We start from the raw sequence: 18,290 nt of genomic DNA on the forward strand, positions 1-18,290 counted from the left end.
TTTTTGATCAGTTTGTTCATTAAGTTTAGTGCCCAAACGTTTCAATTACTATTTGTAATCTACAGAAGGGGTAGTTTTATTTATCATCATTACGGATGTACACTGTGCGTCTATTTATCGGCCATTGTCTTATCCCTTTAGATCCCTGCCCTGATCAGAAAAAGCATCCCATTACAGACAAACCAAGTGAATTATAGAGTAGCCAAGCTAATAAAGAAAAACCCGCGACCGTGGCTCAACACGTAGCGCACTTGCTCGTCGTCGGGGAGGTGATAGGTTCGAATCTCGGCTCAACACTGCGTCATAACTAAAGACGTTAAAAATTGTTCCTACTGCTACTATGTCAGGTGTGCGACATTAATAATTAGAGTAGGGGGAATGCCTTGCCCAAAACAGGCGCAACTCGTTACCATGCACAGTTGGGACTTCTCAGACAAAGGTCGTGCATCACAGAGAGTTGGTTGTCTGTTGGATGTTACTTAACCTAATATCCTTGGGTGTTTGGACAGAGAAGGGTGTGTACCAGTCATCCTTAGTTATCCTGGATTGCTGGACCAGAACCTGGACGGTACATCAAGTCGATAAGGTCCTTGACTGCAATCCCGCCCGTACGAGGTAATTAAAGGTAAGAGGTAATAAAGAAAATACACTTACATTTTAATTTTATTACGTTTATTGAAAATTATCCTTTAAGTCAAACAAAAAAATTATGAATAAAGTACATAATCTGAAATAGTTCAAATCCAAATGATGCACATGGAGCGCTTGGCTAAGGAAAATGTGTGAAAAAGACGAACATAATGCTAAGAGGGAGGGGACGTTGATTTTTGTATAAATCTTGTAACTTTAGCATAATAAAATTACAAAAAAAAACATGAATAAGGTACCTATAGCCATCGAGCGAAATAAATCTAAATTGATATTTGGGGGCATACAAAAAGGTCGTCAATTTTACCCCCTCCCTTTCTAAATATTTTTTTCAATATTTAAATTGCAATATAATATGCTTACGTTTGGGTTCTAGAGTCTTTTTTATTGCTTCAAAATTAGAAAATTAGAAATAAGAATTCAAAGATTTTAAAAAAAAAATTTGAAGATTTTTTCTTTAAATTGGCCAAAAAACAGAAACATCACTAATATTAATTTGATAAGAAACCGTATTAATAATTCTTAGGTTAGGTAAAGTATGGTTTGGGCGAGCCTTGTAGCATTTAAAATAGCACTCCGCAGGGAAAAACAATGTGCAAAAACTTCTGCATGTAACATTATTAAAACCGTAATGCCAAACAGGGCAAAAAACATAGGTATGATCTAATGGACAAAAAGTTTAATTTAGATTGTTGTTGCAAAACTGTAGGTTTAATATCTTCGTGGGGAGTAGGATCTTTCACGTCGGCGGGGGGAGTAGTCGCCCCCTCCCCTGCGTGGCGGGGGAGAGTGGTCCCGGCGCCCCCCTCCCCGAGAATTTGACCTTGAGCGGGATCTGTAGCTTCTCCTCCCACCACCTCCACCCCTGAAATATATTTGGAATTTAGTATTTTTTTTTCTTGGATGAAAGGAGGTTGACCTAGAGAGAGAGAGAAAAGAGAGGGAGAAAAGGGGTGAGAAAAAAGAAAGAGAGAGAGAGGGAAAGAGAAAAAGAAAAAGAGAGAAATTGAGAGAAAGAAAAAGTGAGAAAAAAGAGAGAGGGAAAGAAAGAGAGAGAGGGAAAGAAATAAAGACAGATAAAGAGAGAGAGAAAGAGGGAGAGAGAGAAAGCAAATTAAAAAGGCGAAAGCGAGAGAGAAATAGAGAGAGAATGATGGAAAGCAAATTAAAAAGATAATAAAATCCATTACCTATAAGGACTATTGCTCCGCCTACTGTCTCTGTCTCTGGAGCTACCTCTTCTAGAGTTCCTGGATCCTGTTGTTGGTCTACCCATGTACATACCTACACAAACACAAATACATATGGCATTGTTCAAGACCTCCAGGTTCAGGAGCTACAGGCCTCAAGGTTTAGTAGCTGCATACCTCCAGGTAGTCTCTGGACAGGTAATTTTTTTTAAGAATTAGAAGTCACCTAATAAAACAAAATAATTACCTATACATCTTTATGTATGTAATTTACATATTTGAAAAAAAGATGCATATTTTGTTTTATAAGTTGACCTGTAATTCTTAAACTTTTTTTTACCTATCCAGAGACCAAATGAAGGCCTATCAAAAATCCTTAAAACAAGGGAAAATTAATCATATAACAATGATTTTATCTTCAATAACCTATCCTCTCAGCCCAAAGATAAAGCCTATAATCACTGTTAACGCAAAAGTGTCAAACCTCCCCCCCCCCTCCTCTTGTATTCACGAGAAAAGCAAGAATGTCCAAGTTTTTTTTAAATCTGGATAGGTATGGAAATTTTCATTGAAAGGGTAAAGTGGCGCGAGAAACGGGGAGGTAGGTTGTGCAAAAATTCCATAAAAGGTGTGAGTTTTAAGGCTTGAAAACAGTAGAATAATAATATTCACTAAATATAAATACATAAATTTTTGGTCTACCTATGGTTCTATTCAATAAGGAATACACTTATTTAATAAATATTATCGTCATAATATTGTTGTTAAGCCTAAAAACTCACCCCTTTACAGAATTTTAGCACAACCTACCTTCCCTTTTTAAAGTATATATTCTAGTTGCTACGCACTCTAGGGCCTCTAACTAAATTCATTTTTATCATAAAAAGAAGACAAACTTTTTCTTAAAGGGGTAAAATTACCTTCTTAAGATTTGATCTCAGATGGGGTATGGTTTTCTAAATTTCTTTTAGGGACCCTCTCCAATATAGTTATAAACCTTCCTTGGACATATAAGAAGCTTCGCTGTAAAGTAGAACCATTTCGGTCCAGTGATTAACAAGTTAAATCTTAAACTACAGACACACACAAGACAAGACATCCTGTAACTTTTCCAGCCATTTCCGAGATCCTACTAAACAATGCCATTGCCTGGAGTAGGGGTGTGGGCTCTCTTTGTGATGGAAAAATCAACTCGAATCTTCTTGCCATCCAGATCTGTACCTGAATTAGAAATTTTTCTACAAATCCGATGCATATCCGCTGGATTAAAACAGGTTGTCAGCCCCATGCTAGCCGCGGACAAATGTCTGTGATACGATGAAACGATGTATTTTGTGGCTCAGTTATTGTTCTTTGAATGAGAAATATTTTTACTAGCGAAGCTACTCTATAATTAACTTAGTCTGTCCGTACGTAACGCTACAGTTAAAATGTGATATTCTCAGCTGCATTTTAAGATAGAGAGCTGAATTTTACAAATGAGAAAATCCAATACCTATAGAATTATTTTTCACTCAGTCTATCGGCCATGCTTTACAAGACATAATGTTTTTTTTATATAAAGGTTCCGTGTTTATAATATTGTATATATCGTTTATAATATCCAGGGATCTAAAGGGATAAGACAATAGCCAATAAATTGATGTACAATGTACATCCCCAATAATAATAGACAAAATTACCCCCCCCTCCTGTAGTTAAAAATAGTGGTTGAAGCGTGTGGACACTTAACTGGATGAACAAACCAATAAAAGGGGGGGGGGGGGGGGAAATGTGGTGACTCGTCACACGATATACCAGCAATTTTATTTTGGGTGCTACTCCCTTAGTTTTAGAGATAATTGGATGAAATCTTTTTGATTGTGTCACAGATTTTTCCCCTTACAAGCACCCCTGCCCCCCCGCAAAAAAGGGGAAAATTTTTGAAAAAAATAACATGGTCTCAAATGATTCCAAATTGCCTAATTCGGCGAGAAATGCAATAAAAAAAATTGTTTGGTGGCGGCGGAAAACGGCGGCGGCCGGCGGGAGCGGCGGTCCCGCCGCCGTTTTTTTTAAGATACCAAAACTTGGGGTAATTAGTGACACAATCAAAAAGATTTCACCCAATTATCTCTAAAACTAAGGGAGTAGCACCCAAAATAAAATTGCTGTTATGTCGTGTGACGAGTCACCACATTCCCCCCCCCCCCTTTCTATAAAAGCTTTTAAGATAATGAATAAGATCATTATGTACTTTGGAGACTAGCGTAATGACCATCAAATGTTTTGTTGAGTTCAAAGGTTTATATTAAATAATACGCCAAAACCTAATCAAATACTGTAAATAACGAAAGTACACTAATAAAACTGTTTAAAATATTACAAGTTACCATCCCTTTTTCTAAATAATATATTTCATTGAAAAAGTTTACTTTTGTGTCACAGCAGTTTGAACTCCGTAGTAAAAAAATGCCTAACATTTCAAAGTTTTTTTCATATAAAACTTATTTCCTAAATTGATAATACGATATTAAACATAAACCTAGTTATTCACAAAAAAACATTTAAAATCACTGCTGGAAGGTGCTTAGAATCACTTGCTCTCGTTCGTGCATACTCCCCTACCTATGAGAAGCTACCATGTTATGGAGAACCCGATCGATTCAGCGGTTAGCGAGATCCTTCGGTACAAACATTCAAACACACACACATCCTGTTACTTTATTATAAGGATTTGATGTCTATCTTCTGCATACCTGTCATCTTATTTCTCGCCTCTGTAGCATCCTCTATATCCTCGTAGTAGATGAATGCAAAACCACGTGACCTCCCAGAGTGACCGTCAAGCACCACCTAGATAGATAGATAGAATAAATAGATAGATACATTGTAGTAAATAAATGCAAAGCCACGTGACCTGCCAGAGTGTCCGTCTAGCACAACCTAGATAGATAGGATAGATAGATAGAATAGATAGATAGAAAGGATAGATAGATATCCTCGTAATAGATTAATTCAAAGCCACATGACCTGCCAGAGTGTCCGTCAACCATACCTGCATTACTTGGGTTTTCGCCACCCAAGTGCCACCGAAGACTGGCCATTGATAAACGTGACACGCGATCATAAGCGTAGCAATAAACATTTTTCACCATAAATATTAGATTCTCAGATAGCAAAGTATTCACTTATTTTATCATTTAAATCATAAAATAATACTTATTATATCTTAATTTTACTTCATGGAAAATCTATAGTTCTAATCTGTAAAATATTTTAAATCTTGTTCATTTTTCAAGCACGTATCTTCAGTTTAAAAGCGTATATCTTCATTTTTTAGCATGGATCTTCATTTTTTATACGTCAATCTTCATTTTTTTAGCACCAATCTTCATTGTTTTAGCGCAAATCTTCATTTTAAAAGCATGGATTTTCATTTTTTAAGCAGGAATCTTCATTTTAAAGCGTCAATCTTCATTTTTTAAGCGTGTATCTTTATTTTTTAAGTGTCAATCTTCATTTTATTTGCGCCAATCTTCATTTCAAAAGCCTGGGTCTTCATTTTTTAAGCACGTATCTTCATTTTTTAAGTGTGTATCTTCAATTTTAAGCATGTATCTTCATTTTTTACGCGTCAATCTTCATTTTTTAAGTGTTAATCTTCATTTATTTAGCATCAATCTTCATTTAATAGCGCCAATCTTCATTTAAAAGCATGGATCTTCATTTTTTAAGCATGGATCTTCATTTTTTAAGCATGTATCTTCAATTTTTAAGCATGGATCTTCATTTTTTAAGCGTGGATCTTCATTTTTAAAGCAGGAATCTTCATTTTTAAGTGTCAATCATCATTTTTTAAGCTTATTTCTTCATTTTTAACACGTCAATCTTCTTTTTTTTAGCTCCAATCTTCATTTTAAAATTTTAAAATCTTATTTTTTATGCGTGGATCTTAATTTTTTAAGCATGTATCTTCATTTTTTAAGCGTGGATCTTCATGTTTTAAGCGCCAATCTTCATTCTTTAAGCGTCAATCTTCATTTTTTTAGCATCAATCTTTATTTTGAAAGCATGTATCTTGATTTTTTAAGCATGTATCTTTATTTTTAAGCGTGGATCTTCATTTTTTAAGCGTGGATCTTCATTTTTTAAGCGTGGATCTTTAGTTTTTAAGCATCAATCTTCATTTTTTAAGCGTCAATCTTCATTTTTTAAGCGTCAATCTTCATTTTTTAGCGAGTATCTTGATTTTTTAAAGCATCAATCTTCATTTTTGAGCGTCAATCTTCATTTTAAAAGCTTGCAACTTCATTTTTTAAGCATTGATCTTCATTTTTTAGCGTGGATCATCATTTTTTAACCGTCAATCTACATTTTATAAGCATGGATCTTCGTTTTTAAAGCTTAAATCTTCATTCTTTTAGCGTGTATCTTCATTTTTAAAGCGTGTATCTTCATTTTCTAAGGGTTGATCTTCATTTTTTAGCGTGGATTTTCATTTTTTAAGCATAAATCTTCATTTTTTTTAGCATGGATCAACATTTTTTAAGCTTCAATCTTCATTTTAAATGCATGAATCTTCATTTTTTAAGCGCTAATCTTCATTTTTTAGGCATCAATCTTCATATTCTTAGCAGCAATCTTTATTTTTTAAGCATGTATCTTCATTTTTTAAGCATGTATTTTCATTTTTTAAGCATTAATCTTCATTTGAAAAACTTGGATCTTCATTTTTAAAGCGTGGATCTACATTTTTAAAGCGCCAATCTTCATTTTTTAGCGTGGATCTTCATTTTAAAGCATGGATCTTTATTTTTAAAGCGTGGATCTTCATGTTTTAAGCGTGTATATTCATTTGAAAGGCATGTATCTTCATTTTTTAAGCTTTTATCTTCATTTTTAAAGCATGGATCTTCATATTTTAAGCGTGGATTTTCTAAAGATATTAAAAAAATTTCTGACACAAATTGAGAATTTTACTGATTACAATTACAGATTTGCCATGAAGTAAAATTAATATATAAAAAGATTATTTATTAATTTAAATGATAATGCAAATGAATACATTTTTTATCTCTGAACATGATATTCAAGGTGTAAAAAGTTTATTGCAATGATTATGATAGCCTGTCAGTTTAATCTTTGGCCACAACTTCAGAGGTTGTATTACAAGCTGTATCTTTTCTATTACAAGCTTTGTCTTTTCTCTTGAAAGTTGTGTCTTTTGTGAGGCCAGAATTCACAAAAGACAGAGCTTGTAAGAGAAAAGACACGACTTGCAATCACAAAAGATAGAGGTTGTATTACAAGCAGTGTCTTTTGTCTTACAAGCTCTGTCTTTTCTCTCTCAGCGCCTTGATACCCTGGTGAAGACTAGACGTCAATATCTCAACCCTTACTCCCATAGTAGAGCGCCAAAGACGAGGAACCAGCACAAGCTTGAGTGTCAAACACTTTACAGTAGTCAAGAGCAAGAAAAGTGGTGGCGAGGGTTGACAAAACGGGTCCAGTTCAGGCCACAGATGTGCTACAGAAATTCTTTTGGTGTCTATGGATTCGTTTTGAGATTCTACTAGCAGTCACCATTTGAACCCATAGTTTTAAGTCACTCCAAAGACAGGCAACCTTAACCGGCAGAAGGAGTGACCCAATCTGAAACAGTTATTAATAAAAGATGCTCTAAATGCTGTCAAGAATGTTCACACCAAGTTTGGTGTTGATATCTTAACCCTACCTCTGCTAGTAGTACGCCAAAGAGGGTATACCGGAGCGAGTATACGGTAGTCTACTTGACTAAGGAATGGTGTACGAAAGAGCAAAAAAAGTGTCTAAAATGTCTACACTAAGTTTGTTTTGATATCTCAACCCTAGCTCTGCTGGTAGACTGCAAAAGACGAGGAACTGGAGTGAGTATATGGGTAAGTCAGTTTGACTACTGTGTAGCGTTTAACACTAGCGCTCATATTGATACCTCGACTTTGGGAGTCTACCAGGCAGCCTAGAGAAAACTAAGCTTAACCAAACTTGGTACAGGGCACCATTAGGTATCAGAGAGCATATCACATATCATAGAGCACTTAGGGCGCCCTGAACTGTGGTACTCCAAAACTTGGACTCCGGTATCTCGACTTCAACCAATCACAGCTGAGATTGTATTAGTTTCCCCCTTTGTTTCCGCTATGATTTTTGTTTAACCCATTAGTGCTGAGCGCCACTTTTATGGGCCGATTGAGCTGAAAATCTCAGGGAAGCTTTATAATGGTAAAAACGGAAATCCAATTTTTTTGTTTTGCTCTAGTGGCATGCACAGGAAAGTTGCAAAAAACCCGTTTCGGCCTGGCCATAAATACCAACCAGGCATCATGACCCCTTTTGGGCGGTTTCCCCGGGCATTAAAACCCGGTTTTGTAGTAAAAACCTGTTTTTTTCGACCAAAAATCGAAAAATATAATTTTTGAACGCCCAAAGTGAGATGAACACTTTTTAGAACTTTGATACAATCCGTAATTGAAAACTACACAACCTCATGTAATCTATAGAGCTACAAGTAATATACAAAGCGATTTATTTCAAATTTAGTGTTTTGGCTATAGGTACCACCCTTTTCGGTTAAAAAAACTCGGTTTAAAAGACACACACTACAAAAAAAGAACATATAAAATTTGGGTGTTACATATCAGAAAACGAGCATAAAACTATTGGGTGACACATATAGAGATTACTAGGGTTATTAGGGTGGCTCAAACCCTTACTAATGACGTAAACTGTTACTTTATTGGTTGAAAGTTAAAACCGGGTAATAAAAATCGGTAATTAAAACTGTCGGGTATTTATGGCCAAGCCGAATTGGGTCATAATAGGGTGTAAAAAAACGATAAAAAATCATATAAAAAATGATAGTTTGAATAAAACGAATTCACAAATAGATGTACTTGTCAATAAACATTAGATATCATGAAAAAAATCAGCGACTTTACTATAAAAACAAAAAAGTTTAGATTTTCAAATTTGTGAGCTATACCAGCAAACGGAAGTAAGCTAAACTGCCTGCTCCAGGGGGAAATGAAAGCCAGAGTAGTAGAGGGGGGATTCATACTGAGAATGATGCAATTATGAAGCCGGAAACAGTTATTTTTTTCCATTTTTCAGAACCGGGTTTTAATGCCTGGTTCGGTACTAATGGGTTAAAAATGCAATTTAAATCAAATTATTTTCATCGATTTTGACTATGAAATGTGGTGTTTTTTTTGTAAAAATGTAATCAGTTACCAGCAATCTAAGTTTCTGACAAAGATAAGGTTATTAAGGGGGGGGTTTTTAATGCAACCATCTCGTAATCAATGTATAAATGGCACTTAGAATTCGAATTTTTATCTGAAATTTTGTATGAATAATCCTTGGTAGGTCTATTTTCCCTAAATCGAACAAAAAGTTGGAAAAGTCAGACTACAGTTGAGATATAGACCTCTAGTCTTTTGTATAGTGTCTGTTAGGCATCTGACTATCATCTCCTAGCTTGGTAAAGTCATATCTCAAATAAAAAAAAATTGATCAGGCCAAAGGCATTAAATTTTAGTTTTGGGTCCATTGAGATGATTTATGATGATTTTTAGGACAAAATAATTTTTGATGAAAATCAATGATTTTTTCATTTTTTTTTGCCAAAAATGGCCATTATGGAGGGTTTTTGTAAAAGTGCTGTAAAACATTTTAAAGTTGAGATAATGACTTCAAATTTGATACAGATACTCTTGGGCATTTGTCTGAGCACCTCCTAGCTCAGACACAGCTCAGCTTGGAAAGTCTCTAGTCCAACTTTCAAGGGGAGGGTGCCCCCCCCCCCCCCAAAGTCAGAGACTAAAAATCTCAAAATCTGGGTTTTGGGTCAAAATTTTGACATCGCAATTTTTTTTATCTAATATGAACCAGCATAGTTCCCTGACACCAAAAACACTTGAGAAGTGGTTTTGGTTGCCTAGAACTGATTTTATGGGCAAAAATATTCATAAAAGAACTCAAGTTTCGAAAATTTCTCGGTTCTTGTCTTGGGGGTCACTAACCCCCCTAAGGAGTCAAAAATTGTCCAAAAGGCTTTTATAAAAGTTGTTTAGCTTGCCATGCTGAGCATTTAGAGTACTTAAAAGTTACCATTTGAACCCATAGTCTAATGTCACTCTAAACTGCCCTTAGGGTACCCTGAAAATGGTAGGCTGACACCAGTATTTCCAAGATTTCAGCTTAGAGTCCTCGGTTTGACTACAGTTGTCTGAGAGGGCACTTTACTTCGACGTGATAATATCTATGATGCCTTGAGATACCACATACAAAGTTTGGATAAGCTGAGTCTACTATAGGCAGCCTAGTAGACTCCCAAAGACGAGGAACTGGAGCAAGCATACTAGTAGTCACATTGACTACGAAATGGTGTTCAATAGTGTTCAAGTGGCTAGGGTTGACAAAACGGGTCTAGCTCAGGCTACAGATGACATACAGAGATCGTTTTGGTGTCTACGGAGAGCTTATAGAATTCTACTAGCACACAAGAATGTCCACACCAAGTTTGGTGTTGATATCTCAACCCTACCTCTGCTGGTAGAGCTTAAGGACGAGGTACTGGAGCAAGTACGGTATAGTGGTTGTGTATACAGGGGAAAAGGTAGGGAGCGAAAAAAGTGCTACCAAGGGTTGACAAAACAGGTCTAGCTCAGGCCACAGATGAGATACAGAAATTCTTTTGGTGTCTATGAATTCTTTATGAGATTCTACTAGTAGTTACCATTTGAACATATAGTCACTCTAAAGTCACTCTTAGTACTCGTATGGGTGCCCCAAAGTCAGGCAACCTTAACTGGTAGAAAGAGTGGACCCAGCTTAAGCTTGCTTTAATAAAAGATGCTCTAAATGCCGTTAAGAATTATCTCAACCCTACCTCCGCTGGTAGAGCACCGAAGACGAGGAATCGGAGCGAGTACTGTATAGGGGTTGCGTATATGGGGGATAGGGTTGGGAGTGAGAAAAGCGCTACCGAGGGTTGACAAAACAGGTCGAGCTCAGGCCACAGATGAGATACAGAAATTATTTTGATGTCTAATGTCTATGGATACCATTTAAACCCAAAGTCTAAAGTCACTCTAAGTACTCATACGAGTGCCCCAAAGTCAGACAACCTTAACCGGTAGAAGGAGTGGACCCAGCTCAAACTTGCTTTAATAAAAGATGCTCTAAATGCCATCAAGAATGATCACACAAAGTTATATCTCAACCCTAGCTCCGCTAGTATTCTGCCAAAGACGAGATACCAGAGCGAGTATACAGGTAGTCTGACTTACAGTCAGATTGACTACTGTATCAGATTTGACACTAGCACTAGTGCTGGTACCTTGTCTTTGGTGCTCTTCTACGGGAGTAAGGGTTGAGATATCAATGTCTAGTCTTCGCCAGGGTGTCAGTCAGGCATCTGGTAGTACTCTCCTTGCTTGGGGTGCCGGTATTTAAACTATCAAGACACAGAGAGAAAAGACAGAGCTTGTAAGACAAAAGACAAAGGTTGTATTATAAGCTGTGTCTTTTCTCTTGCAAGTTTTGTTTTTCTAATACAAGCTCTGTCTTTAGTGGATTCTGGCCTCACAAAAGACACGACTTGTGAGAGAAAAGACAGAGGTTGTATTACTAGCTGTGTCTTTTCTCTTGCAAGTTTTGTCTTTTCTATTACAAGCTCTGTCTTTTGTGGATTCTGGCCTCACACGACTTGCAAGAGAAAAGGCTTGTTATAGAAAAGACACAGCTTGTAAGAGAAAAGACAGAACTTGCAAAAACAGGTTCATTTGTGGTCCTGTCTTTTCTTACAATCTCTGTCTTTTCTCTTGCAAGTTGTCTATTTTGAGAGGCCAAAATCCTCAAAAGAAAGAGCTTGTAATAGAAAAGACACGAAAAGATTGTATTACAAGCTGTGGGTTTTCTCTTGCAAGTTTTGTCTTTTCTATTACAAGCTCCGTCTATTGTGGATTCTGGCCTCACAAAAGACATGAACCTGTTTTTGCAAGTTCTGTCTTTTCTATTACAAGCTCTGTCTTGTACTGACATTGAAAAGACACAGCATGTATGTGAAAAGACAGAACTTGCAAAAACAGGTCCTGTCTTTTCTTACAAGCTGTGTCTTTTATCTTGCAAGTTTTGTCTTTTGAGAAGCCAAAATCTACAAAAGACAGAGCTTGTAAGAGAAAATGACACAACTTGCAATCACTAAAGACAGAGGTTGTATTACAAGCTGTGTCTTTCTTTTGCAAGTTTTGTCTTTTGAGAGGCCAAAATCCGCATAAGACTGAGCTTGTAAGAGAAAAGACAACTTGCAATCACAAAAGACAGAGGTTTTATTACAAGCTCTTAGAAGTTTTGTCTTTTCTATTACAAGGTCTGTCTTTTGTGAATTTTGGCCTTTTAAAAGACAAAACTTGCAAAGAAAAGACACAGCTTGTAAGAGAAAAGACAGAACTTGTAAAAACAGGTTCATTTGCAGCCTGTCTTTTCTTACAAGCTCTGTCTTTTCTCTTGCAAGTTGTGTCTTTTGTAAGGCCAGAATCCACAAAAGACAGAGCTTGTAAGAGAAAAGACACAGCTTGTAAAAGACACTACTTGCAAAAGACAGAGCTTCCTAGGGGTAGTGGAACTACACCCCCATTATACAATCATAAACAGGGTTATTTAAGTTGAGTGTTGAGTTGTAATCAAATAATCTTATTAAGTTATTTTTCTTAATGATAACCCATTGTATAATAATGAAATGGTCCATGATTAAGAACAGCTTGACTTAATAAGAGCATTTGAATACAACATCTACCTATGACCTTTTTTTTGTACGCGAAAAAAATTACCCTTATATACGCGGAAAAAAATGAAGATCAAGGTCTTCATGAAGATCTTATTATTTTGGTGCCACTGAAGATTTTGAAAAGTAATGCAGGTATGAGCACAACCTACAGAAATCACAATGATACGATTATCAAATTTTAATACTTTAAAAACTACATGGTAGAAAATTGAAATTCTTTCAAATATATGCCCTATAAATGTAGTTTACATAATATTCATCGCATCGTATTATAAAACAGCTTTCCGCGGATATTAAAATGTACAATAAGATAAAAATAAGTTTTTCAGCCCCGAGATGCCGAAGGCATGGGCTAACAAAACTGTTTTTATTCCTATGATTATACATTTTAATATTCATATAAAAATGGATGTAAAACGATACAATAAATGATTTTTCTTTATGGCTTAGAACAGGTTCTAATCCAGAGGATATTGATCGGTTTGGAAGCTAATACTGGATGAAACATACCTGGACTTTTTCCATGGGACCAAACCTGCCAAACTCTTTTTCCAACTCTAATACAATCAATCAATAATCATTCTGGTAGTGTCCAATATTTTCAACCAATATAAATCTTATAAGAAAAGTCTCGCCAGTTGCCACCGGGTGGTAACAAGAAACTCAATGGCCCATAAATTTGCATCCTCAATATTGATACACAAAATTATCCTTTTTTTAGAAGATTACAATTAGTGGTTGAAACATTAGTACACTCAACTTGATCAGGGTGGGGAAAAACCCAGGGTTTTTTCAAAAAGCCCAACCCAACCCAAAAACCCTTAAAAACTCAACCCAAAAACCCTTAAAAACCCAGGGTTTTAAGGGTTTTTATGGGGGTTTTATTGAAAAACCCTGGGTGGTTTTTTTGGGTGGGTTTTTTGTATGCCCACCCTGAACTTGATGATTATGAATTCCTTTTTCAGTTGTGTAGAGACTGAGACCAAATATTCCCAGACAACGACTTGGTGTTGGGTTGTCACGATTTCCTGAAAAATATAATCTATAATACAAAGTATAACGATGTTTGTCTGTCCGCCCGTTCGTCTGTCCCTTAAGATCTTGGTAACTACTGAACCGCTCGGATTCTACTCTTCAGGGTATATACCTATTAATCCTCTGGTGTTTTTAAGCTATTTTCTTAGGGGGTGGGACAGCCCCAACCCCCCAAACATGAAAATCCCACCCCCCCAAAAAAAAATATTTTTAGGCAGTTACTTCACAATAAATGGCAGCACCAGAAACTTATTTTTTTTCTAAATCACCTATTGGGGAAAAAGCCTCTAGAGGCTAGGGGCGAAGCCGCTAGTATTATAATAAAGTAACAGGATGTTTGTACCAAAAGATCTCGCTAACTACTTAACTGATCGGGTTCTCTATTTTAGATAGGATTCACATAGGTCCCTTGGTGGTTTAAGGCTATCTAATTTTTAGATTTAAGTTTAATAAACAGCCCAACCACTAATTTTATGCTAAGGAAGGGGTAATTTTGTTTATAAGCATTCGGTTTGTACATCAATTTATCGACCATTGTCCTATCCCTTTAGATCCCTGGATGCTTGCTTACCAGTATGTCTGCGGCGGGATGACATTGGGGAGTATCCCCTCCTTCCTCCGCCTCCACCCCCACGAGACCGGGATCTGGATCTGGTCCGCCTGCAAATAATCGTATTATAGACAACTTTCCGCGGATAGTATAACTAAGAACAAGTTTTAAACCAGCGGATATTACTCGGTTTCAAAGCCATATTGGAAACAATGATGGTAATATCCATTAGTTGCGATTATTTCTGATGCGCCAGTAATAATCAATCATGTTATAGACAGCTTTCCGCGAATATTAAAATGATAAGTTTACAACCAGTTTTGTTAGACAGAGGCCCGGGCTAATGAAACTGGTAGGTATTAATTGTATGATTTTTATTTTAATATTCGTGGGAAATTGTCTGTAATACGATGCTATACATGATTTTTAGGTATATTGCCTAGAACGGTTCCAATCCAGCGGATATTAATCGGTTTCAAAGCCATACTTGAATAGTTATATATCGCATCGTATTATAAACAGCTTTCCGCGGATATTAAAATGAAAACTCTTCCAACATTTAACAATGTATCACGAAAATACTATAAATAACTATTCCAGTATGGCTTCGAAACCGATTAATATTCGCTGGATTAGAACTGGTTCTCAGCCATACTGTATATCTTGTATAACTTCATATTACAGGCAATTTTCCACGGAAATAAAAATTAAAAGTTCAATTAAATCTAATTTTGTTATCTACTAAGGGCCGAAGGCCCGGGCTAATAAAACTGGTATTAATTTCATATTTGTGGAAAATTGTCTAAAATATGTTGCTTTACATGATTTTTCCAGATTGATGAGAACCGGTTCTAATCTAGCGGATATCAATCGGTTTCGAAGCCATACTGGAAATGTGTATAGCGGCTACAATCCTCTTCTAGATAGTTGTATAGAGGTGGACTCCTATGGGAATTACTGTGTTGTGTACCCAAATAATCATAATAATAATTTTTAAAGCTTACGATTAACGAGATACCTAGTGGTAATAAAAATATGGGTAGTAGTTCTTTTTATATTTCATTGTATCCTCCCTCAAATCATAATACAGATGTTAGAGTAACTTGGTGCCTGACTGTCTATCCTTAATTTCAAATGTTCATATGTATGTCCCGTCTAAAGATACCTGGAACGGCTGCGAGACCTGGAAGACCTGCGGGATCGGGACCGAGACCTAAAAAACAACTAAGATTAGATTTCATGTGAAAATAAATGAAACTCTCTTAGAAGGTTTTAGACTATTTTCTCGGGAAACTTTTAAATCTACCTACCCCCAACCCTAGGTAGTAAAATTCTGACTTCATTGATGACTAATATTAAAAGTAAAATCAAATGTAAGGGGCTTGAGACGAGGCCAAAAATTGCTTATAAAGGGGGGGGGCGAAAGTGACACTTTTTGAAACCAAAACTAAAAGTCAAAGGAACTCAACTAAAAAAAAGAGTTACAGGTCTGACATTTTGCATGGCAGTTGCTTTATAGGGGTACAATATGGAACTGTGAAGAAACGGCGGCGCAACCGCCGAAAACCGCCGAGAAAAGGAAACAAAAATTACGGCGGGAAACGGCGGTTTTCGGCGGTTGCGCCGCCGTTTCTTCACAGTTCCATATTGTACCCCTATAAAGCAACTGCCATGCAAAATCTCAGACCTGTAACCCTTTTTTTAGTTGAGTTCCTTTGTTGACTCTTAGTTTTGGTTTCTAAAAGTGTCACTTTCGCCCCCCCCCCCCCCTTTATTATTAACCACCCCCCCCCCTCCCCCGAAAAAATAATGAAATCTCTCTCCCACCATTTCTTACACCATTCTATATAGAAAATATCTTTCCCTTCTACCTCCTCAAAAGAAAAGGGAGGTGGAGATTTTGTAAAAATATACCTACAGTCTACACCCCAGAAAAAAATAACCAAAAAGTTCATACATTTCTCTGCATGTCCGTATGTCTTTCCCTGACTAATACTTAAGATAGGTAGGTAGGTACTATATGAATTTTAGACAAAAGTCATAAAATCAAAGGGTTGGTTGTCTGATAGGTAAGTTTTAACCTCATATGGTGATAAACAATGTCTTTGGAAGGCGAAAATAGAGAAAAACTTTAGGAAGTGACAATATTTCATAGGATGATGAAAGGGTCAATAACTATTTTTTTTCTTTGGTGGGGGGGGGGGGGGGGTCGTCAAGGCCCTTAAAAGAAGATTCTGTTCAAACCATTTTACTCAAGGACAGGCAAGCTTTTTTGAATTGAGGGGGGGGGGGGGGGGGTTAAGTTTTCAACGGTAGAAAGAGGTAATTTCGATGTTTGAGGGGTGATAAAAATCCCGTTGGACGGCTATGCTTATATTAAAGAACTGACGGACATGTTATGTAAAGATTAGCATCTAGCGAATTTCCCTAGGTATGACAAACTAAAATTGACTCTTGTATGTATAGTGGTCATAACTGAATAAGCAGAAGATAAATGTATAAGTCTAAACAAAATTGTAAGTAAAATTTGTTGCAAAACTATTTATATACAGGATACTGTTTATGGACACACTAACATTTTTAAGGACTTTATTATAGAGATGCTTTGCTTACAACTACCTAGTTTCAATAGGAATTATTCAAAAAATTAAATGAATAGGTACCTAACTGTTGTTAATAAACAGCAAGTTTTAAATGTATAGACATACAGACGTTGTGGTAACGATTATAGACTTGGTACTCTTTCTAAATCGTGCCTTACCATTACAGGAATCACCATATATGCAAGGTTTGAAATGGATAGGACAATTCTAACATGCCTAAATTTGCTTACCTTGATCTCTCACGTGTGCGACTGCGGCTATGTGACCGCATAATTTAGCTCTGAAGTTAATAGTTTATAATATCCGCGCGCGGCTGACAGATAGACAGATGGATAGATACATAGAGATATATAGACACAAATAAACAGAAAGATAGACAATTAGATTATCATACAGATTGATAGATGAACAGAGACAGATTGACAGACACATGGATAGATAGACGCACATATCATACAGACAGAAATATATATTCAGTTTTCACAGTTGCTTTTGTAAAGATTGTTGTAGGTAAGGTTAAGTCAGGTAAGGTGATTGCCGGCATGGGCTAGAAAAATAGGAGAAATGCTACTGTGAATATATCATGACGAAACCCACAACTTCGTTTCCTTCACGCGACCCAAATATACTCGATCTCATTCTTAAGCGTGTGGACTCTTAAGAAAGTGTTGTTTAAATTTTTCAATTAACAATTTAAATATATATAAAAAACGTAGTTTACATCAACTTATCGTCCATTGTCTTACCCCTTATTAGCCCTGGTAAGATAATTAATAACAGCAAATATAAAAAAAATTACCGGCTTCATTAAAAGGAAAGAAAATTTTGTCGACATTTTGAAAACTTCTTTTAGATTTTCTTTATTAAACATCTTTATTTATATAAATAAATAAAACACGATACTGATAATTTTCTAAATTTTGGACAAAAACTGATAAAAATAAGTCATTTTATCACTTAAAAGCACTAAATAATAAATATTATTTTTTCAAGCACATTCCGCTCATAATTAATGGCAAATGCTAAGAACAACACGCGCCATTAAAAATATTGTTTTTGTTTTGACAGGCTTTTAGTAAAATTTGAAATTGTATCATAAATTTTATTTATTTTGTGATGTTATTTGTTCCTAGTTTACTTTAAGCCGAATAGAAAGTGTACACAAAATCTTCGAATTTTTTCAAACTTCGTGGATTTTTTTAAAGGCAACTTTGTGTAAATAGAAATTATTTTCCAGTACGGCTTCGAAACCGATTATTATCCGCTGGATTTAAACCAGACCTCAGACAAACTGAAAAATCATGTATAGCAGTAAGGCAAAGGTCCCCAACAATAAGTTGTCTGGGTTATTCATCTATCCTATTACATAAAGTTGTAAGCTTTTTTATTGTCTGTAGCGAAGGATTTCGTCTATAATACAAAGTATTACGATGTCCGTCTGTCTGCCTGAAGCT

At 36.1% G+C, this 18,290-nt stretch overlaps 1 protein-coding gene across 2 annotated transcripts; it reads right to left on the reverse strand.

Annotated features, from left to right (window-relative positions):
- Nucleotides 1-650: 650 nt before the first annotated feature.
- On the reverse strand, nt 651-17,201 carry LOC145306796 (transformer-2 protein homolog beta-like). Of its 2 annotated transcripts, XM_080149094.1 has the most exons (10): nt 17,067-17,201; nt 15,399-15,446; nt 14,255-14,343; nt 13,605-13,676; nt 13,159-13,205; nt 4,738-4,763; nt 4,577-4,647; nt 2,988-3,059; nt 1,839-1,932; nt 651-1,513 (listed from the first exon to the last, which is right to left on the reverse strand). In XM_080149094.1, exons 1-10 carry the CDS (start codon nt 17,105-17,107, stop codon nt 1,360-1,362), a joined length of 714 nt encoding a protein of 237 aa, XP_080005220.1. In that variant the 5' UTR covers nt 17,108-17,201; the 3' UTR covers nt 651-1,359. The 2 variants fall into 2 exon arrangements, with proteins under 2 accessions (XP_080005220.1, XP_080005219.1); XM_080149093.1 differs by lacking the exon at nt 4,738-4,763 and having other exon boundaries at nt 4,577-4,673; nt 17,067-17,200.
- Between the last annotated feature and the right edge of the window lie 1,089 nt (nt 17,202-18,290).

This window comes from Acartia tonsa, chromosome 15 (assembly GCF_053477335.1).
Source record: "Acartia tonsa isolate MP-2025a chromosome 15, ASM5347733v1, whole genome shotgun sequence".
In the NCBI taxonomy this organism is placed as follows: Eukaryota; Metazoa; Arthropoda; class Copepoda; order Calanoida; family Acartiidae; genus Acartia; species Acartia tonsa.